This window comes from Chrysemys picta, chromosome 7 (genome assembly GCF_011386835.1).
Source record: "Chrysemys picta bellii isolate R12L10 chromosome 7, ASM1138683v2, whole genome shotgun sequence".
Lineage (NCBI taxonomy): Eukaryota > Metazoa > Chordata > Testudines > Emydidae > Chrysemys > Chrysemys picta.
In genome coordinates, this window is record NC_088797.1 from 98,539,714 (window position 1) to 98,563,868 (window position 24,155).

Genomic DNA, 24,155 nt, shown 5'->3' on the forward strand with positions numbered 1-24,155 from the left:
CACAAAAGCTTATGCCCAAATAAATCTGTTAGTCATTAAGGTAACACAGGATAAAAAGCCAGGAGGTAAAATATATGCTTCATCATAGCTGACAGTGTACGTTTTATCAGCTAATATACACGTCTTCCTGCTTTCATTTCACAGAGAAAACACACTGATATTTCTATGTGTCCAAAGGCATCCAACAGAAAGAATATCCCAAAATATTAAAAATATATCACTGTAAACAGATTCGACTGGCCACAAATTGTGTGTGTAAGCGTTTCATAACCTTAGAATCAAAATTTCTTGTTTCATAATTTTACAATACTACTGGTATTCTAAAGGATATTTAAACATAAAATGTTACCATGGGGCGTGCCTATAAATGTTGTACCAAATGATATATGTATGCCATTCATTCATTAGGAGCTGTATGGAGATCACCCACACATTTGCTTCAAATAGGCTGTTGAATAGTAATAACTTCTGGTCATTTGCAGCCTGTGTTAGATATGATTGTGTGACCTCGCCCTTCTAAGCTCATTACTAGTCCTCTGAGCCATCTCGTACCAAAGGAAGGTAGATTTAAAATTGACTGCAAAATAGAGATTACCAAAAAGAAAACTTGAATGGCTTGGATTTGGACCTGATTTTGGATAAATGGTTCTTGTTTGGGCTCTGTTCTGTATAATATACAGCAATAGACAATGTGGTTTCCATGCTATCACCATTACCTCATTGAACCGATTCTTTATCTGCAGTCTACACACATTGTGGATTATCATAGCAATGTTGCTCTTGCAGAGTTCATATGCTTTTCAGAAGATCGCAACCCAGATTTTCAAAAGAACTCTGCTCCTATTCATGTACTTAAATAAGGGACACATTTTCAAAAGGGCTCCTCACACAGCAGCAACCAGTGATGCGCAAGATTTTCCAAATATCGTGTTATTTGCAGAGCTCCATTGAAAACCTGGCCACTTACTAAGGTGCCTATCTACTCAACTGAAAATCAGTGCAAAATGAAATCTGCTTGGTGTACCTGAAAAGCTGAATGTTAAAGTTGAACTTTGTACTTTTTCTCCTGTTGTGGTTCTTCCTGATAGCATTCTGTTGCACAAGAATAACTGCTGCTGCAACTGAAGAGACTATTTTGTCAGCTGATCTGGGTCAGTATTCTTGCAAATATTTTATCACCTTTCTTTTGGGAAAATTCAACCCAAATGACTTAAAGTCTTTACTATGCAGTGAACAGCTTACAATTCTCAGTGTCAACCTATTTACCAACAAAAAGAGTGACAATATGCAAAGAAACAATGGTTATTTAATGGAGAAGCAGAAAGGAACAAGAGACTTACGGCTGGTGCATTATATTGAATTTGTTCAACTCATAGTCTGATATATTCTGAAAAGAGAGAAAAAAAGAGGATTTATCAATAAAATATATTTTTAAAAACAAATTAAAGGGTCAATCTAGATTGAGACCAGTGTATTGTCTGAAGTTCTGAATTAATCAATTATTTTTTTAAATTTGCCCTTTGTTTATGAAGTCACATGGCTATCTAGCCTGAGTTAAAGCTTAACTTTTTATGACTAGCATTTGGTAACATTTCTGGAAGGTAGCTCACACATACCATGCAGTTATGAATTTAACCTGGAATGTCACATATTAACAAGCACAGGCTAATGGATTATTTAAAAAAAAAAAAACAAGTGATAAGCCATCTTGCATGGTATATCTCATAGACTTTCCAGCTATATTCTCCTCTCTTCAGGAGCTTTTATTGAAATCAGGGAGGTTTGGGTAAAAATTGGTGGGAGGTACTAACACATGTCAGAGTTTGGTCTGTTACTTGACTAGGTTTTGTATCACTCTTCATCTGCGATTTTAGGAAATGATCAGCACAATACAAGTCAAACCTTCAGCCTGGCTTTAAATAGGATTCTGGTTTTTGTTATAGATTTTTTTAAAGGTTTTTTTTTTAGTGCAAAGTTGCATGCATAATCTTTGCACTTGCTGTTATTTGCATCTAGATTTACACATGTAAGTGAACTAAAGGGCAAGTGAAAAATGACACCCACAATTACGGTATATGTACTTGCAACAGTGGAAGCCACTCGATGGAAAATCAAGCTATATACGTGATGCATGCCCTGGAAGAAGGAAGCTAAAAGATAGTTTATATATTTTTTAGAAATTGCCTTTTGAAAAACAGTTAAAGTATTCATCTATGTACAGGAGAGAATTAAACTCAATATACATGCACTCTGAAATGTATTTTGAAAATTGATAGTTGCCAGTGTTGGATGTGGCCACATTGTGGTGAAAATCGTCATTTGTGGTAATGACAACTGCACTCTACCTTTGAACTCTTGAGGTGTGGGAGGGAGGTGCTTCCCCCACTGATTTCAACAGAAGCACCAGGCCCAAAGTGTGACCCTTATAATGGAAGGGACTGTAGCCCAATTTCTATTTACAAATTGCACGGAGTGGATTGGTTTCTTGCTTGTTGCTTGAGGTTCCCTAAGCACAGGACTGATGGATGTGAAGTCTTTGAAGTTCAGGCTTTGGTGTAAGCTGGTGTTCTCCAGTGACTTCAGCAATACTGACTTCATTGTAACACAATTGACTTGCGTACATCAATTCTCAATGTGCCCATTTGACTTTTAAAAAAACAAGCTGTCCCATTTGTTTTCCTCACTCGCTTTTCCCTTGGTATCACAGACAAGTTGATGCCAAACTCATAAAATTAAAATGAGAAATTAGAGCAACAACAATCAGATGAATTGAACACATTAAGTGATGCACATGGAAGATCTGAGTCAAAGCATCTCTCTTCAGCCTATATTTAAATTCAAGTGTATCTCTGCATTTCACTGTTATTTGATATTTGTTGGAAAATATGTCATTTCAGACACTATAAAACCCTCCATATTTAATACTTATCCTATAATTATACTGTAACACAAAGCAGCTGCTGAACTGCACATACTGTGTACAATAATTAGTGGATGATTTGCAACATCTGGAAATCAGCAAATTCCTTTGGAGCTTTTAAAAGTATATCTAGCTGTCTTATTGACATATGGCACATTTGTGTGTTTAAGTACAGTCAGCAACTAACAAGCACCCAAATCCCCATTGTAGAAAAGTGACCGGTTATATTAATGTCATTTTCTTCTATCATTAAATCATTTTAGTCCTGAGGAGACAGAACCCCACACATGTTATTAGATGCCTTTAGTTTTTGATCACTCCCCTTTCACCATAAAACTAACAGCTCATTTTCATTTCTTTACCAGCAGTTTTGGTCATCCTCTCACTTAAGTTCAATGAAATGAATATTAAGATTCCTAAGGCAAAACTGCTCTGTGAATTGCAACTAATATTCTGCTTTTTTCTACTGCAACAGTCTCCAGAGGGATTATTTAATTTGGAATCATATTAGTGCCCCAAAAGGCTGCATGAAACCACCAGGATGGAATCTAACCCTGTCTACACTGATGCCAGTTGGTTAGTACAATTAAAGTACTCTGGCTCTAAAGCTCTCTGTTTCATGTGCGTACCGCGCGCGCGCACACACACAATTAATAGACATTTTCCTAGCAATATTAGGTTCACATTTGGATCCCTTTTCCCTACACTGGGGAATGTTTGGATTCAGAGTTCTAGTTTTGGCTCCTTTATTAGAGCCAGCCCTGAGCTGTGAAGTTCATATCTGAACTTGCCAAAGTTTGAGGGGATTGGAATCCATGGCTTTAGGTGAGGCCCATCTCTTCTCATCTTGTTTAACATATTCACTTTTGCAGCAAATTGTATCCTTGATCATAGCCGTGTGGCAAGAAAAATCATGACTTAAAACAGAGTACAAAGATATCATGCAAAATCTGTATTCAGGAAATTACATGATGGCTTGTGGGAGGTGACTCATTCTCTTACGTTTTCATTATTCACTACCTCTATTGTTGCCCATTTTAGAGGTTATAATATGTACTGCAAGTGACTCATACTGCAAGACTTGGAATATGTGGCATATGAATGTAAACGACAAAGACGTTAAAATTGTTTCTTCCCTGGAGGGAATTCAGCTAGACAACACATAATGAGCAACTAATGGGGCAGACAAGAGACTTTCTGTTGTCTAGGGCTTCCTGTGTTAAACTGAAAGAAAACCTAATAGGTATGTACTGTACATTAAAGATATACACATGCCATATTGTCCTTTAAATCTACTTTAAAAGATGTTGAAATAAATAGGAACTGATGAGATTGGTGTCCAGTTTTTAAATGTTCACAACAGGACCTCACTAATTTTTGTTTTGTGCCAGAGCTAGAGCAATGTTATGTTTAGCAACTTTGGTACTGTAGGAACAATCCACTGTAATGTTCAGCAAATTAGTCACCACAATATGCTTTTCCCTTTCCTTACATGATGGCTTCTTTACATCTCTGGTGTATCTCCCTCTCAAAGTAATTAACCAGCCACAGTGGCTGTGGAGAAATTCTTAATAATTCTGTTTTAGCTAACAACTGACAACTACTTTCCTATCTGCTCCTTGCTTCTTCAATCCCCTGACCTCTAGTTTTCCACCAGTGAGGTAGCAGGGAAGGTTACAATAACACATTTAATTGACTAAAACAAAAACAAAGACATCTAAGGAGCACAAGCTCCCTCTATCCACTTGGAGCAGCAACACATTTTTTCTCCTGGTAGAAGGTTCAAAAGTTCCCTGTACTGGGATCTGACATGTTTTAGCAGAAACTCTGAACCAAATGTTTAGGGTAAGTGTTCAGGAATTCCTAGCTGAGATTGTGTTAATGGGAGTTGATAGAAGAGCCTCCCAGATGTCCCTGAAGAAGGATAGTTTTGGTATTGATTCCTCTCATGGTTATGAGTCATTTTTTCCATTATGGTTTAAAGTGGGTGACTATGAATAAAGCTAATATTTTGTCATAGATAGTTTTAGTAAAAGTCACGGACAGATCATGGATGATAAAGAAAAGTGACCTGTCCATGACTTTTACTAAAAATATCCATCACAAAATGGGGAGCTCAGCTGCATGGTTCCCACACCGCCTGCAGTGGCTAGGAAGATGCAGCTTCGGGAGGCCCATGTTGCCTGTGGCCAGGTACCCCAATGAACCCTGCAGCTCCTGGCCACCACTGGCTGAAGTCACGGAGGTCGCTGGAAGTCACCTCCCAAATATGCCTCCCAGCACCCACATCCCCTCCAGCACCACCCCAAATACCCCCTCCCAGTACCCAAAACCCTTCCAGCACCTCCTAAATACCCACTCCCAGTACACACACACCACCAGCATCACCCAAGTACCCCCGCCAACTCTCCTAAATACCCTCTTCCAGTACACACACACACACACCCCACTCCAACATCCCCCTCTAGCACTCCCAAATATTCCTCCGAGTACACATAAACACTCTTCCAGCACCCCCAAATACCCCTTCCCAGTACACACACACACCACTCCAACATCCCCCTCCAGTACCCCCAAATACTCCTCCCAGTACACATACACTCTTCCAGCACCCCCAAATACCCACTCCCAGTACACACACCACTCCAGCATCCCTCTCTAGTACCCTCCAAATTCCCCTCCCAGTACAAAAACATCCCTCCAGTACCCCTCAAATGCCCGCTCCAGCACCATCCCCAAATACTTCTCCCAGTACACACACCTCTCTAGCACTCCCAAATTCCCCTCCCTTCACACACACCTCTCTAGAACCCCCAAAATACTCCTCCCCATATGTACACACCCTGCAGCATCCACAAAATACACCCTCCCAGTACATACACACACCCCTCCAGCACCCCCCAAATTCTCCTCCCAGTACATACCCATCTAGCACCCTCAAATATCTTTTACCAGTGTACACATCCTTCCAGCACCCCCAAATTACCCCTCCAATACTCCCAATAAACACCCCCCCCAGCACCATCCAAGTGCCCCTCCCAGCACACACACCCCTCCAGTACCTCCAATACACCTCCCAGTACACACACACACCCTTCAGCACCCCCAAAATGTCCCCTCCAGCACCCGCTCTCCCACACCCTCCTCTTGGCAGTGTCCTTTATTTAGGAACTTGAAATATGATAACTATTGAAGACCACTGGAAATCTGTAAAGGGTCAGACTTTAGCTCAAATAGAGATAGTGGAGATTCTCTGGATTGTTTGCTTTGCAAACATGCCATATTGCTTGATAAGGTTCTCTGTATGTGATCACAAAATGATGTATTTATACTGCTGACCTTGTCATCATCTGATAATACTGGGGATTTTCTGGACTTTTCGCTTTGCACACATACCATATTACTTGTTAAGATTCTCAGTATCTGACCAGAAAGTGATGTATTTATATTGCTGACCTTGTCATCACCTGACAATAGAATCGTAGAACTGGAAGGGACCTCGAGAGGTGATCTAGTCCAGTCCCCTGCACACATGGCAGGACTAAGTATTATCTAGACCATCCCTGACAGGTGTTTGTATAACCTGCTCTTAAAAATCTCCAATGATGGAGATTCCACAACCTCCTTAGGCAATTTATTCCAGTGCTTAACCACCCTGACAGTTAGGAAATTTTTCCTAATGTCCAATACTGAGAGTTATTTTCTGTTCTATTTCTAGATGACAATCATAGGCCTAAGGCTTCATTGATTTGGTGAGTCCAGATATAGGGAAGCAAACTATGGGGTTTAGTGGGATGCCTGACATAACTGGACAGCTCCACACCAAAGTTTCATGGGACCACGTAAGACCTTTGGACTATCTGCCTCCAAAAATGCATGTACTATGCTGATGGAATCAAAAGGGACTCCCAAATGTTGAGAGAGAAAGCCAGTCATGTGGTGGTCTTCCCTGGTGTAAACTGTGCACCAGAAAATTATACTGGTTCAAATGGTCAGCTCAACATAATATTCTCAAGGGCTAGTGTTCAAAAGGATTGATAAGACTTGATAGATTTGAAAGTAAATTGTCTACTCTGCATATGTAGATGTGCTGTTTTTCAGGTGTCCATATATCTGTATCAGTCTCTAATTCGCTGACAGAATATTGCTGCTTAGGAGATGTCAAGACTCCAGATCGCAAAGCACCTGATCTCTGTACTTGTTCTACAGTAGAAGCTGTAGCTGATGCATGGTTCACCTGTGATGCTGGGAAGGAAACATGGTCAATACCAGAAGAGATGTAAAAGCATTTTTTTGAGGGAGTGGATCAATCTTCACACTGGATATCTAGATCCAAGCCACTTCATACAGCTATAGTGCCCACAGTGAAACGGTGGTACCTACCAGGATAAAAAGGAGGGAAGAGGTCACCATGTCTATGAATGATGGGTTCTCAGAGGAATGGTGGGCCAATTGGTAGAGCATTAGACTGGGACTCTGGTGACTTGGTTCAAGTCCCTGTTCTACCATAAACTTTCTGTAGGACCATGACAGCATGCAGTCCTTCACTCCTGTCTTCTTGTATAAATGGCTCTCACACCTACATGGTATATTTTGTTTGTGTTTCACTAACACCACCCTCATGTGGTCCCATGCAGCAATTCCTATTTATAATGTTGTACAATCATAAGTGGGGGAAGAGATATGACCAGGCAGAGATCTCCCTTTATTCTGGCTCAGCTCTGCAGTCCTGTCCTCTCCTTCCTTCCCTCCTTTCCTCCTCCTGCACTTCCTTCCTGTGCTCTTTTAAAAGGATCATTGTCTCTCCTCAGCCCAGGCAGAACTAGTATTTAGCCATTTCTTCTTTCAATCAGGCATCTCGAGGAGAACTAATTGGATTTACAGTGACCTGAGTGCTGGTTCAGCTGCTGGTTCTCAGCACTCTGTCACAAGAACCTTGGGCAAGTCACTTAGTCTCTTTGTGCTTCAATCTCCCATCTGTAAAATGGGGGTAAGAGGACTTCCCAAATTCACAGGGGTGTTGTGAGGATGGAAGACTGTGAGGTGTTCAGATGTCAAAACAGGACCATATACAAATATCTTTGATACAAAAAAGTTGAGTGGTAGACTGTGTTATGAGAAGAATGAGGATTCTCTGAACATTAGATTCTAGAAACCAGTTATTCTGAGGCTGATAAACTCAACTCATTTCTCTGATTTAGTATGTGTACATCTTCAGCTTAGAGCTGGGTGGCAAATTCTGTTTCCAGTTCAGGATATTTTAGTGATGAAGGTGTTGCAGGATGTGGTATAAATGTTGGCTGATATACTGAGGAAGTGAGAAGTCTTCATAACCAAAATGCCACATGCACACCAAGGGCTTGTCTTCACATACAGTGTTATACCAGCACTTTCTTTCTGTCTTTCCTGAACAGCACACCCTTCAATACCCATATTTCAGTCATGGCTACTATTCCACCATGTTTCTGTTATCCCTATAATATCTGGTTTCACTCCCTGATCAATAGTTCTAGTTCCTCCATTTTGTTACCCAGACTCCTTGCATTGGTTTTGCCCAGATTCCTCACCTGATTGGGCATAATTATTCTATTGCCAGTATCGCCTACCTGACTGTTAGTGCTGATACCAATGAAACTATCTTTCCTCTTAATGTCCATGCTCCTAACCACTGCTGTTCCTTTCTCCATTGCCTTATCCTTTCTTTCTTTGTTTTTCCTTCCATTCAGTGTTAGAATCAGGTGTGGAGATTACATGAGCATCTCCCAACCATCTCCCCCAAGTTCCTAGTTTAAAGCTTTTTTAATCAGTTGTGCCAACCTCCATCCCAGAAGTCTATTTTCCTCCCTACTCAAGTGGAGTCCATCCCATGAGAACAGTCCTCTGTCCATGAATACCTCCCAGAGGTCAAACATCCCAAAGCTCTCCTTATAGTACCACTGCCTGAGCCATCTGTTAATTATCATAATCTTGTTTAATCTCCATTTCCTTAAGCATCTTCCCCCGCCTGGCTTAGTCTCCCTTGATAGGTTCCAGCAAGAATCTAGCTGTATCATTTGTTCCCATGTGAAGGACAATCCGTGGATTTTTTCCTGCTCCTATTAGGATCTTCTTCAGCCACAGGTCCACATCCCGTATCTTAGCTTGGTAGACAGCACACCCTTCTGTTCTTTGGATTAGCTCTGGTGACAGGCCTGTCTGTTCTTCTTAGTAGGGAGTCACCATTTACGTAGATCTGCCTTTTTTCCTGGTGATAGTGTGATTCTTTGGCCTTCCTTCTTTTTGGCTCTTCACCTCTTTTTATAGGATCAGCCACTCTTCACTTCTTCCTTGCCCTTCCACCTTCAGTTACTGCCTGCTATGCCCCTTCTTGATTATCCAACTCAGCAAACCTCTTCCTGAGCTCTATTTCTTCTTCACTATCCAGACTTTTCCTCTGCCTGGTTCTTGTAGTCACATGTTTCCACTGGCCACTTTCCTCATCCAGGAATCTCCCCTCAGAGTTCTTCAGTTCAGTTTGCATCTGCGAGTCTTGACTTTTCCCTTCAGCCTCCTCTTTCCTTCCCTCCATCATCTGTGCAAATTCCCTTTGAAACTCAACTATAGTTTCCATCTGCATCTCCAAACCTCAGATCTTCTCTTCCCTTAGCTCTATCAATCACCACTTCATACAAACAAAGCTCTTTTCAGGTACCTGCTCCAGAATCATGTACATCCTGCAGCTTCCACATCTGGAACATAATTGTGTGTTGGACTCTGTCAGGGGAGACATGGCCTTTCTTTAGTCAAAAATGGCATATCATTCAGTGTTCTTATTGAGTGAGATCTCAGTATTCTCCACATAAATGCAAGGCAATAGTGATTTGGCAATGGTTTGTGGTGAATGATGTCAATGTATTTTATACTGGCTGATTCATGGAATAAAATTTGGAGAGGGAACTTCTTGGTATCTTCCTCAGGTAAAGGTAAAATGGTGCAACACAGGGAAAATGGCAGAGCAGAGGAAGAAAAATAAAAACCTGGCAACCCTGGAATTAAGACCTAGGCATTATAGTTTATATTCAAGTGCTCAAATTCTTTTGCCAGCAAAGATGGGAGATCAAAGGAATGTATTTGTGTTGTAAAAGTGTGAGGGAATTTTTTTAATGTAATCATCCACTTTAAAATATATAAAAATATGACATCTAGTGGTGGTAATAGGAAATGTACTTGAAAGGCAGCTCTGTTGCAATCCCAGGTTGCAAAGCAGATTTATTAGCTGTTACTGTACTACAGGAGATTATAACTGCAGTCTGTAATATCACATATGGACTAAGGAAACCCCATCTACGTGTATTACAGTCTTTTACTGTCAGTTCAGCAAATTAAATCTAGGCCCATTTATCAATATGTGACCTATGTGAAATGAGTCGTGGTGTCAGTTGGAGTCTAGTGAGCAGATGTTCATATCACAAAGCTACTGTCACCCTTATTGGCAGATTCATTAGAAAGGAAAAGGACAGAATGAACAGGAAGAGAACAATACTCTCACCCCAAGAGGTGATCCCCCCAACCCCCATACGTCAGGGTAAGGAACATCAGCAGGATAGTTTACAGGAGCAATGCAGCTGCTTTGTGAATAAACGGAGGAATCCAGTCTCCATACAAAATGTGTAAGAATCCTTAGGAGGGGAAAGATAGCCTTGTGGTTAAGGGCTGGACTAGCACTCAGGAGATTAGGATCTGCCACAGACTTCCTGTGCAAATTTAGACAAGGCATTCAAACAAAACATTTAAGCATGTGCTCAAGTAAAGTTAAGCACTTGATTCTAGTTGGGGCCTCTAGGTGCTACCACAATACAAATAACACTTTAATAATAACACTGGTCTACAATTTTTGAGAAGTCGTCTGCTTCAGAGATAAAATATACTATTTATTATGTATTTTGATGTGCTGAATTCAAATATGACAATTAAAACAACTGATTGGCTACTGTTTCTAAGATATTTAAGTTTTTACATTTTATGTCTATGTATATTGTGTAGATAGTAGAGTTTTAATCATAAATTGTAAACCTAGGTCTTTTCATGTGTTTATGGTTGCTTTACATGATAATATTTCACCTGTCTTGTTTATGTAACACTTTAAAAATCAGCAAAAGGGTTATATAAATAAAATTTATTTGAAACAAAAGGCAAAAAACTATTATGTACATAGTTTAGTCCTATTCAGTGTCTACTCGGCGCTTCTTGGCTTGTCTCTTGTATTCATTAAATGGAGCATCTCTTGTCACTGTCCAGCAATAGTCTGCAAGTATTGATGGGCTCCATTTGCCCTGATAGCGTTTCTCCATTGTTGCAATGTCCTGGTGAAATCGCTCGCCGTGCTCGTCGCTCACTGCTCCGCAGTTCGGTGGAAAAAAATCTAGATGAGAGTGCAAAAAATGTATCTTTAGTGACATGTTGCAACCAAGGCTTTTGTATGCCTTGAGGAGGTTTTCCACCAACAACCTGTAGTTGTCTGCCTTGTTGTTTCCGAGAAAATTTATTGCCACTAACTGGAAGGCTTTCCATGCCGTCTTCTCCTTGCCACACAGTGCATGGTCAAATGCATCATCTCGAAGAAGTTCACGAATCTGAGGACCAACAAAGACACCTTCCTTTATCTTAGCTTCATTTAACCTTGGAAATTTTCCACGGAGGTACTTGAAAGCTGCTTGTGTTTTGTCAATGGCCTTGACAAAGTTCTTCATCAGACCCAGCTTGATGTGTAAGGGTGGTAACAAAATCTTCCTTGATTCAACAAGTGGTGGATGCTGAACACTTTTCCTCCCAGGCTCCAATGACTGTTGGAGTGGCCAATCTTTCTTGATGTAGTGGGAATCTCTTGCACGACTATCCCATTTGCTGAGAAAACAGCAGTACTTTGTGTATCCAGTCTGCAGACCAAGCAAGAGAGCAACAACCTTCAAATTGCCACAAAGCTGCCACTGATGTTGGTCATAGTTTATGCACCTCAAAAATTGTTTCATGTTGTCATAGGTTTCCTTCATATGGACTGCATGACCAACTGGAATTGATGGCAAAACGTTGCCATTATGCAGTAAAACAGCTTTAAGACTCGTCTTCGATGAATCAATGAACAGTCTCCACTCATCTGGATCGTGAACGATGTCGAGGGCTGCCATCACACCATGGATGTTGTTGCAGGCTACAAGATCACCTTCCATGAAGAAGAATGGGACAAGATCCTTTTGACGGTCACGGAACATGGAAACCCTAACATCCCCTGCCAGGAAATTCCACTGCTGTAGTCTGGAGCCCAACAGCTCTGCCTTACTCTTGGGTAGTTCCAAATCCCTGACAAGCTCATTCAGTTCACCTTGTGTTATGAGGTGTGGTTCAGAGGAGGAGGATGGGAGAAAATGTGGGTCCTGTGACATTGATGGTTCAGGACCAGAAGTTTCATCCTCTTCCTCGTCTGACTCAAGTGAGAATGATTCTGGTGCATCAGGAACCTTCTCCATGGGGTACTGGGCGTATAGCGGATGGAATGTTTGGATAATGCACAGTCCACTTTTTCTTCTTTGACACACCTTTCCCAACTGGAGGCACCATGCAGAAATAACAATTGCTGGTATGATCTGCTGGCTCTCTCCAAATCATTGGCACTGCAAAAGGCATAGATTTCCTTTTCCTGTTCAACCACTGGCGAAGATTTGTTGCACAAGTGTTGCAGCATATGTGTGGGGCCCACCTCTTGTCCTGATCTCCAATTTTGCAGCCAAAATAAAGGTGACAGGCTTTCTTAACCATAGTGGTTATACTGCGCTTTTGTGATGCAAAAGTAACTTCACCACAAACATAGCAGAAGTTGTCTGCACTGTTCACATAAGTACGAGGCGTCTCTGCTCATTTTGGCTAAACAGAAATGTGTCCCTTTGCAAAATCAAACACTGACAAATAAGAGAGCACGACACTGTATGTTTTCTAGAGCTGATATAGGGCAATTTGTTCAGCAGAATGATGTAAGCTTCATTATGATTGAATCATTCATGACTTCTAGGAATAACATGATGCAATTCATCTCATGTATGACGCAATACCAGCTTCACATTGCATCATTCATTGTTTTGCCTAAAAAGCAAGTACTGTCCAAACCCAGTCATAGATTTATTCATAGATCCAGTCAAAGATGCATTTTAGTCATTTCTGGTTTAAATTGAGATCCCTTCCTTTATAACTCACTTATCCTCCGCCATTCCCAAGTCAAGGGTTGTATATACTGACCCAATAGCATATCTTGAAAACTAGAGACAATCAACAATTTTAAGCATCATTTTCATTCTCAGTGACCCAGAATTAGTAAAGTTTGACTATATTTATTTCAGAAGCATTTTGGCTGTAGAGCAGTGTAATCAATGGCAAATGAAATATTAATAGATAATTAAGCTTAGAGATACAATATTTACTTGTAAAGGATGTACAACATACAACTAATGGAAGGGAAGTTGTTGAAAAACACTTAATATCTGAATGACAGGTTTCAGAGTAGCAGCCGTGTTAGTCTGTGCTGTAGCCCACAAAAGCTTATGCTCTAATAAATTTGTTAGTCTCTAAGGTGCCACAAGTACTCCTGTTCTTAATATCTGAGCCTAAGTTGTAGGACACCAGCAATAGAAGGCTGGGTGAAAGAAGTGATGAATAAAAGAGGAAGAAAAGGAAAATTACTTTCTTGGAGATGTAGTTGGAAGTGGGCAGTATCAGCAAAGCTGAATTTCATAGTTTTAGTTTCAAGATTGGAACTTCATTGCAAAAAGCATTAAAATGTATTTATTGGGATTTATATTTTGAAAACTTTATTGAACAGGTCCATTCAACTCATTCAGTTTGTAACAGTGATTTTTGAAAGTGGCATATTTTCAAAGGAAACAAAAAATTGGTGGCATAGTTTTGGTTAAATACTTCAATTCCATGTAGCTTCTGGTCATTTTGAAGGATGACATGAGACTGAGTTGTTAAGTATGTATTAATGCTTGTGTAACTCTAGCTACTGCTTGATCATATAACTACTTGCCAACAACAATCCTGTTGCAGAATTTCTCTGTCTAGTATGGACAGGATTATATTGTTAACAAAACTCTGCCATAGGCTCACTCTATTCTCCCATACCATAGTGATCTAGCACTGTTTCCTCAGTTTTAAACATTTCAAGTTTGGACACAAAACATGTTCCACTGGTATGAGGCCTGTAGCCATATTTAAGAATTATTCCAAACATGATCATCAACCATACTAGCCGTGTCCGCAACTGTTCAGTGTAGACTGAACTCCCACACTTGGACGTGCACAAGTCCATGGGGCTGGATGCGCTGCATCCGAGGGTGCTAAAGGAGTTGGCGGATGATATTGCAGAGCCATTAGCCATTATTTTTGAAAACTCATGGCGATCGGGGGAGGTCCCGGATGACTGGAAAAAGGTTAATGTAGTGCCCATCTTTAAAAAAGGGAAAAAGGAGGATCCGGGGAACTACAGGCCAGTCAGCCTCACCTCAGTCCCTGGAAAAATCATGGAGCAGGTCCTCAAGGAATCAATTATGAAACACTTAGAGGAGAGGAAAGTGATCAGGAACAGTCAGCATGGATTCACCAAGGGCAAGTCATGCCTGACTAACCTAATTGCCTTCTATGATGAGATAACTGGCTCTGTGGATGAAGGGAAAGCAGTGGATGTGTTATTCCTTGACTTTAGCAAAGCTTTTGATACGGTCTCCCACAGTATTCTTGCCGCCAAGTTAAAGTATGGGCTGGATGAATGGACTGTAAGGTGGATAGAAAGCTGGCTAGATCGTCGGGCTCAATGGGTAGTGATCAATGGCTCCATGTCTAGTTGGCAGCCGGTTTTAAGTGGAGTGCCCCAAGGGTCGGTCTTGGGGCCGGTTTTGTTTAATATCTTTATTAATGATCTGGAGGATGGTGTGGACTGGGACTGCACTCTCAGCAAGTTTGCAGATGACACTAAACTGGGAGGCGTGGTAGAGGTGAGGGATCGGATACAGAGGGACCTAGACAAATTAGAGGATTGGGTAAAAAAAACCTGATGAGGTTCAACAAGGACAAGTGCAGAGTCCTGCACTTAGGACGGAAGAATCCGATGCACTGCTACAGACTAGGGACCAAATGGCTGGGTAGCAGTTCTGCAGAAAAGGACCTAGGGGTCACAGTGGACGAGAAGCTGAATATGAGTCAACAGTGTGCTCTTGTTGCCAAGAAGGCTAACGGCATTTTGGGCTGTATAAGTAGGGGCATTGCCAGCAGATCAAGGAACGTGATCGTTCCCCTTTATTCAACATTGGTGAGGCCTCATCTGGAATACTGTGTCCAGTTTTGGGCCCCACACTACAAGAAGGATGTGGAAAAATTGGAAAGAGTCCAGTGGAGGGCAACAAAAATGATTAGGGGTCTGGAGCACACGACTTATGAGGAGAGGCTGAGGGAACTGGGATTGTTTAGTCTCCAGAAGAGAAGAATGAGGGGGGATTTGATAGCTGCTTTCAACTACCTGAAGGGGGGTTCCAAAGAGGATGGAGCTCAGCTGTTCTCAGTGGTGGCAGATGACAGAACAAGGAGTAATGGTCTCAAGTTGCAGTGGGGGAGGTCTAGGTTGGATATTAGGAAAAACTTTTTCACTAGGAGGGTGGTGAAGCACTGGAATGCGTTACCTAGGGAGGTGGTGGAGTCTCCTTCTTTGGAAGTTTTTAAGGCCCGACTTGACAAAGCCCTGGCTGGGATGATTTAGTTGGGAATTGGTCCTGCTTTGAGCAGGGGGTTGGACTAGATGACCTCCTGAGGTCCCTTCCAACCCTGATATTCTATGATTCTATGAATGTATCACTTGGACTTTGATTGAGCTCCTCGAGATAGCAAACCTAGCAGCAAAACAAAGATTGAACTAATTTAAGACCAGTCCTCTTCTTTCATATGCCACTGGCACTGTTGGGTGTTGGGCAGTGATTTATTCATTTATGAGCAGATATGCAAGAGCCAGGTTCCACTTTCCTGTATCACAGAAGCTGTCAGCACACACTCAGCTATCCTAGACTCTTTCTTTTGTTTTTACTGTCCAACCCTACAAACTACAGCTCATTGCTCCTCCACGTTGGGCAGCAAGAACAAACCTGGCCTAAAAGGAGACAGAAGATTAATCTGCTGCATAAATCTGTCTCTTGAGTGTGTGAAATGGGGAAGGGCTCATACTTTAATCCTGGGACATATGGTGCCTCTGTTAGTCTTTTAGCTGCACTCCAGATACAGGAGTAAGAAAGGAATTCCAAGGACGCTTCAAGCTCATGTTATTTTCACACCTGACAATGTGATGTTTTGTGGGCTGGTGCCTGTTTGCATGCTCTTACTGGAAGGATGCTGCTTTTGGAAAAAGTGTTGTACCACAAAACTCAGAAAAGGAAGTTCCCGACTGTTTATACCAACATACTACTGTACCTCTAAGCAAACTGAAACATTTTTGGTATTTGAAAAAGGAAACAAGTAATCAAGTACAGGAATAGCAACTGTGACCAACGGAATTAAAACATCACCAAAAGATCAGCACAGCCTGCTGCTGTGGAGAGAACCATTACACAGGCTTTTCAAAAAACAGAGAAGCTAGTGGAGTTGGTTGCAAATATTCTGACAGAACCCTTTTCTATCTGAAACAGCCGATGCAACAAAATCAAAACATTTTGAGAGAATGTATTTATTTTGTTGAAGTTTTTGACAGAAGATTACCAAAATGCTCTGTTTCAACAAGGTTGAAGTACTCATTTTTCATCATTATATTAGTATGTAATATAATATAAAAATCTCAAAGTAGTCTTCTGATAAGCTCTTTCAATCCTTTCAGAATGAATTTTTAAAAAAACTTTTCATTTTGGGGGGGATGGTGCGAAGGGGTGGAAATGTCAACTTTTTGTTCCAATGTAGGACAACAGGAAATTTCTTCATGTTGGAATTTCCTCTAGAACTTAAATTCTAAGTTTCAACCAGCTCTAGAACTTAGCAATTGGGAGAAATGTTGTTGTTTTGTTGATTCACAGTCTGCAGCCATGAACACCTGGAGCTATGATCACCTCAGATAAGCAGCATTTGGCTCCCTTAGTACTTGACTAAAAGAAACCTCGGGTTCTGCAGGAATTGGTGGTGGCATCGGGGGCACTCATCTGCTTAAAGTATTGCACCCAAATTAGAGATACCTAACATGATGTATATTCTGTTAGAGCCTCTTACACAGACTCTATAAAAGGACCTTACTGGATTGGTGTCAGACTCAGCCATTACCTCAGTTTCCCTTTCTTGGTCTTCCCAATAACTGCACCCAGACTCTTGGTCTGTTGTATTAAAACTACTTCACAGGTAAAATGTCAACTTAAAATCAAAACAAGTCTTTCCCTGACTTCACAGTTTCTTCAGCCCCTGCTGGGCTCAACAGCTCTTTCCCAAAATCCAGGTTTTGCTACCTGGCATTTCCTCAAATATCTTCATCTTAAACTGTCTGCTCCTGCCCCTCACTGCAAGTAGCTCCAGCCAGGTTCTTCTATATAGTGTGGCCAGAAAGCAGACATGCCAAACCCATGAAAAAAACACAGAAATTGGGCTTGGTTTTGGCTTAATTGGTTTGTGAGTTGCTTGCTGATTAGTTTTTGGCTTCTTGCTTGTTTGGCTTGTAGCTTCCTTTTTTAGGGTTACCATACGTCCGGATTTTCCCGGACATGTCCGGCTTTTTGGGCTCCAAATCCCCGTCCGGGGGGAAATCCCAAAAAGCCGGACATGTCCGGGAAAATCGGGACATGCGGGGCCTGCGGTGCTGGGCCAGGGGCCGGGGCCGGGCCGGCGGTGCTGGGCCGGGGGCCAGGCCGGTAGTGCCGAGCCGGGGGCCGGGGCCGGGCCGGCGGTGCCGAGCAGGGGGCTGGGCTGGTGGTGCCGAGCCGGGGGCCGGGGGCCGGGCCGGCGGCCGGGGCCAAGCTGGGGGCCGGCGGTGCCAAGCTGGGGGCCGGGGGCTGGGGCCGGGGCCGGGCCGGGGGCCGAGGCCGGGGCCGGGCTGGCGGTGCCGGGGCCAGGGGCCGGGCCGGGGGTGCCGAGCCGGGGACCGGGGCTGGGCCAGCGGTGCCGAGCCAGGGCCCGGGGGCCAGTGCCAGGGGCTGGGGGCCGGGGCCCGGGGCCCGGTGCCGAGCCAGGGGCCGGGCCGATGGTGCCAAGCCGGGGGCTGGCAGTGCCGAGCCGGGGTCCGGGGCTGGGGCCGGGCCGGTGGTGCCGGGGCCGGGGGCCGGGGGCCGGGGGCCGGGGGCCGGGGCCGGGCCGGGCCGGCTGTGCTGGGCCGGGGGCCGGGGCTGGGGGCGCTGAGCCAGGGGCCGGGGCTGGGGACCGGCAGTGCTGGGCAGGCCGGGGGTGCTTGGCCGGGGGCTGGCCCGGGGCCGGCACCCCAGGGCCCGAGCCGACTCAGGCTGGAGATGCTGGGGGGGCCAGACTGGGCCGCGCCTGCTCCCCCCACCCCCTCCTTAACTGCTTCAGGCTTCTCGCGAATCAAATGTTCGCGGGAAGCAGGGGAAGGGGCGGAGTAAAACATATTAGCCGAGGAATACCGAGCAACAGCAGGTAAATAGTATAATGGCTAACAAGGGTCAGGCTGGATACTCTTGCCTACATGCTTGGGGTCTTACTGATCGCCAGATTTGGGGTCGGGAAGGAATTTTCCTCCAGGGTACATTGGCTGAGGCCCTGGAGGTTTTTCGCCTTCCTCCGCAGCATGGGGCAGGGATCGCTAGCAGGAGGGTTCTCTGCCAATTGAAGTCACTAAAACACAGGATTTGGGGACTTCATCAGCAGAGTCAAGGGAAGGGTAGGGACGGTTTTGTGGCCTGCAGCATGCAGAGGGTCAGACCAGATGATCATAATGGTCCCTTCTGACCTTAAAGTCTATGAGTCTATGAGTTGGGGCAGGGGCGTGGGCGGGGCTGGGCTGGGACCCTGTGGAGTGTCCTCCTTTTGGACACTCAAAATATGGTAACTCTACCTTTTTTTATCACCTCCCAGCAAGCAGGGGCAACGGGGGGGGGGGGGCAAGCAGGGGAGAGAGTCAGGGGTGCACAGCAGGCCCACCACAGTCCCGGACTGCACGCCGGGGGATCTAGTCACATAGAGTGTTGGGGTTCTTAGGGATTAGCTTGTTTTGGCCTTGTTTTGAAATGGGATTAGCTTGATTTTTGGCTTATTGTGAAAGTCGGGGTGCTTATTTATTGTGAGAAAGTTGGCAACTGAGCTAGAAAGGTTTTGCTTCAGTCCTCTGTGACCCTGCATGGCTACAAGAGTCTCCCGGTGACACCAACATCCCCCACCCCGGACTAAGCTGAGCAGGTTCTCTTTTATCTGCTTCTAAACCAATCACCTGGGCAGGCAACTGAGAAGGCACAAGTAGACTGAGTCCAACTCCCTTAAAGGGTCAGCCCACCCTGAGACACTCTCCGATACCACCAACACTTGCTGTAGCCATGTGTACATGGGTGGTGGAACTGCGGGTGCTATGGATGCTGCTGCACCCCCTGACTTGAACTGGTTTCCATCATATACAGGGTTTACAGTTTGGTTCAATGGCTTTCAGCCCTCCCACTACACAAATTGTTCCAGCAACCCTGCATGTGTAGTAAAGGGTGATGGGGCGCTGATGTTGAAATGGTTAATGTGGGCCTGAGCGGCTAATTGACACATCTGTTTGCACCCAGAGGATGGGCCAGGCCCAATTAATGATGAGTTCTAGCTGGGGGAAGAACTAGGTGGTTTCTATGAAGGCAGGAAACTGAGGGTAGAAGGAGGCTGCAGGGTGAGAAGGAAAAGAGTCTTTCTAGTCTTTTATTGGATGATAGCAAAGGAACTTAGGGAGGGAGTTTATATCCTAGTTCTGATTTCAGATGGTAGCAGAAAATTCCTGAAGTGGGCCTGAGGGAAGGCTGACAGGCAGACTGTAGTTGTGAGGATCCAGACTAGGAGCAAGTCTCCTGAGAGGTAATTCCTGAGAGTTAGTGTTCTTCAGTAGAATGGAGAGACAGGGAGGACTCAGGGTAGACTAAAAGCTTAAGCCTGAGGAAGGGGTCACAGACACATTTGCTTTTAAATTTGGTTAAATGACTCCAGAAAGAATCTCTAGGGTCACTATTCTGACAGGAGGGTAGAACAGAAGAGGAGCTCTGGAGGAGCAGAAGATGTCAGTGTCAAGTGGGGTACTGTCTGAGTGGGACGCTGTTACCCTTAAAGGGGAAAGACTTTAAAGCGATCTGACTGGAGGTCTGAGTCACATGAAGAGAGACCACCACAGGTCTGGAGCTGCTATCATCAGGGGGCACTGATGAGGAAAGAAATGCTATGCCATGCCCAACTGTGAAGGGGTTTGCCTTAGGTGAGTGCACTCACATTGAATCTAAATTGGTTTAACTTGCATGCTGAGGTGCAAGAGGAAAACAAAAGTGGGGATTATAGATAACAGCTGCTCCTGCTTCCACTGACTCTGAGAGCACCATTGTGAACTGCAGTGTCTCATTTTAAGAAGCCATGTGCACCACTCTGCAGCCAAGTGCTCCTCTGTATTCCTTGAGCACTAATGTTTTGCATTTTGCTCTCATGGGGGAGGCTGAAATGATAACAGGATATAGCACAGTATGAATCAATTCTTGTCAATGATTGATGAGACAGACTGACTCTAGTACTTGTGGGGAAACTATGTCAAGGTCCTCCTCAAACACTGCTACATAAGGCAAACCATTTAATACAGAGGTTCTGTAATGATCCCAGTCCAGTAAGAGCAGTCCAATCAACCTCATAACGTCCTAGAAAATGAGGATTTGAGTCACCCCTTAACACAGTGAGTGAGCCCTTGCTGGCCAAGGGCCTGGGAACTGTACAAAAGTACTCCCTGCTGACGCTACTTGCAAAAACAGCTGCTTTATGCTATCCTGCATCTGGACGAAAATAATAAGAAATCCATGCTGGGAAATAGCTAAGCAGGAAAAAAATTGTGTATATGGGTGTGAGAACTGTCTCATTTCCCAAACCGAATATGCCATAAATCATTAGCTATCTTAAAAATACAACAAAAGTCTTAAATCCAAAATCCATGTATTACAATGCACTTAATCTTTATGGCTCCAGTTCTGCAAATTTCTTAAGCATATGCATAGTTACATAATATGAGTAATCCCAGCTTTAAGCAATGGGACTACAAGTGCTTAAAGTTAAGCATGTGCTTCAGTGCCCTTGCTGAATCGGGGCTTAAAACGGTGGATCTTTAGGTACCAGTCATTCTAATGGTCGGTCTTTTTTGTTGTGAGCTGCTCGCAATCCTTAATTAGACTAACAACTTTATTTGCACAACTCCCCTCAAATCCACTGAGTTATTTAAGTTTGAAAAGCACAGTTGCTGTTTGTGAGATAAAATTGTCATGCCTCCTTAATGTAATATTCATATGTTACAGATACATTACTGTATCTGTATCACTTAATTTTAGTAATACTAAGTTATAATCATGGGTTATGGTGAAATATCCCTCACATCCACCCCAATCTTTCACCAGTGCTGTCCACAAAGTCATCTTAAGTAACATCATCATAAAAACGCTGTGTGTGTGTCTCTAGGTTTATTGCAAAAGCACATTTCCTTTCCTTGGGCCACATTGAATTTGCCAAATAGTATGCAACATGGCACAGTGTTCGATGATCACTGTGACCCTATTACCCAGACAGAGGTCTTCTGGGTGCTCACAAGCTCAGCAGGATCAGGTCGCATTAGTACTGTAGTTGGATGAGAGATGATGACCAAGGTAAAAGTAGATTGTTACCAAATTTATTGAAATTTTGACTCTCTCCTATCTAAGTCAGTGCTGAACCAACACCTAAGCCTCATTTTAGGATGCGATAAGAGATATTGTTTTGTCCAACTGTGGTATTGTCTATCTTGTGGTAGCCCCTGGAGGCCAACCAGGCCAGCATCCTAGAGGCTGCATTTCAATGATGGGGGAAGCAATTCCTGCAAATAGGTAGGTTTTAAAAATACTTTTGAATTCTTCCAAATGGAAGGAGCTATACATGGAAGCAGCTGTGTTTATTATGTTGAAGTGTAATGAAGAGCCTATTGTAAAGCATACATGCAAGAAACAAATTGCTGTGGGACCCTGAACTTAGCCTCTTAACTACACAAGAATCGAATTGGCCAGTGTGTGCATGCAGTACTATTTTTGGTTTCATTACAAATATAAAAGCATCAATGTTTTAGGTACATGTGGCTTCCTCCAGTTTACAGTTACACAAGTGTGACTGGTAGACAGCCATTCTGTTCTAGATGATTATTGTCTACCATGTAATGGTTGTTTGGTCTAAATGTCCCCTTTTCTGTCCCCTTTTTCCTTACATTAAAAACAGTCTGTGAATAGTGCATTTGTTGTTTTTGCCATTTTTGAATATTATTGGATTTCCTTTCATTCTTAAAGCTTTAATTAAAATCACCGCTAGACCAGTATGTCCAATGTGATAACTGATGTGTCATGTCAGTATTACATGTCTGAGGCTGCTGATGATGGATGGCAGAATGTTATATAAAAAACTGCAGAGGAAAAAAGTTCATTTGGGAGGCTAGGTTTCTCTTTGCTTTAGTTACAGTGAAATAAAAGGCAATGCCAGTTAGAAAGAAGAGAAAAGAGTAAGATGCCTTGGAAGATTTGAACCTACCTCTCTTTCAGCTGCGAATATATAACCATTTGTCAGCTCTATGTAGAGTTAATATTTATTGTATGCATTGTGGTACTGCCTAGGGGTAGGCCAATACTGTACACTAAGTCCAGGTTCTGACTCAGGTTTGAGTTCAAGTCCGCTTCTGTCCTCCTATAAATCAGTCTGACTTGGTCAGCAAGCATCCAGGACTCAGGTCCTAGGCCACTGCGAAGGAGGTGGGTCAGAGCCCATACTCCTGCTGTAATTTGGGTCCAAGCCCTGTCATTTTGCAGTGTGGACACAGCTCAAGCCACAGACCTGAATCAGAACGTCTGTGTAGTGCAGAGTGGACATGTTAGCATGGCTGTGAGACCTGGCTCTAGCAATTGTAAACCAGATTTACAATGCAGTGTGGATACTCAGACATGGGCTTGAAAACACCAACTCCACAACCTGGTACCGCAAACCCAGGTATACAATGCAGGGTAGACGTACCTTAGGAGTCATGGACTAGGACCTCGCTGTACTGGCACTGTATAAACCCAGAACAAAGGGGGCTTCCACTATATAAGTGTATATTTGTTTTTTGAAACATTAATTAATAAGTTATAATATCTATATTTTCTTTCTCTCTGTCCCTATAGGTGTACACAGACACACTCTTATTTGGATTTTAGTCTAAAAGAAATGCCAAAGCAAAAAGCAGCTATCTAAAGCTCTAAGATACCCTCAACTTATATTTAAAATCACCACTACTATAGGAGTCCGCAAAACGTAAACACATGCATTTATGTTAGATGTGGGTCCAAGCAACAAAGTTCAGATCTAGAGCTGTATTGTCCAGAGTGCTGAGGTGTTGAGACCTGCATTTTGGTTTGAACATGTCTCTGGTACAGTATATTCAGCATCTATGCATATAGTATGTGCAGGTGGAGGCTTTTGTTAGCACTTGTTTGAGACAATCTACATTATTTGCAGGTAGCATAGCTATGAGTGAGTTGTATAGGTTATCCCAAGTTCCAATGAAACTTCAGTACCACCATGCATCAATATGTATCACCCTATTTTAGGGCAGTTACTTCTCACAATTTTTTTTTTTAATATCCTTTTGCCTTTGTGATCAGATTGTATCAATTACCAAGTACAGACTGTTGACTGAAAGAAATAGTAGAATCCAATTTTAAATGATCTAAAACCGTGGTTCTCAACCAGGAGAACATGTACCCATGGGGGTACTCAGAGGTCTTCCAGGGGTTACATCAACTCATCTAGATATTTGCTTAGTTTTACAACAGGCTACATAAAAACTACTAGTGAAGTCAGTATGAACTAAAATTTCATACAATGAGTTGCTTATACTGGCCTATATACTATACACTGAAATGTAAGTATGATATTTATATTCCAATTGATTTATTTTATAATTACATGGTAAAAATGAGAAAGTAAGCCATTTTTCAGTAATAGTGTGCTGTGACACTTTTTTGTATTATGTTTGATTTCTTAAGCAAGT

The 24,155-nt window shown here is 43.0% G+C and overlaps 1 protein-coding gene across 17 annotated transcripts in view; it reads right to left on the reverse strand.

Moving 5' to 3' along the window:
- Positions 1–24,155, reverse strand: part of BLNK (B cell linker) — a 139,303-nt gene that overhangs the window by 91,503 nt on the left and 23,645 nt on the right. For all 17 annotated transcript variants that reach the window (XM_024101223.3, XM_065552101.1, XM_024101216.3 and 14 more), the window contains one exon: positions 1,341–1,387. In XM_024101223.3, coding sequence (XP_023956991.2) covers positions 1,341–1,351 — 11 coding nt within the window. In that variant the 5' untranslated portion in view covers positions 1,352–1,387. The remainder of the gene's footprint in view (positions 1–1,340; positions 1,388–24,155) is intronic.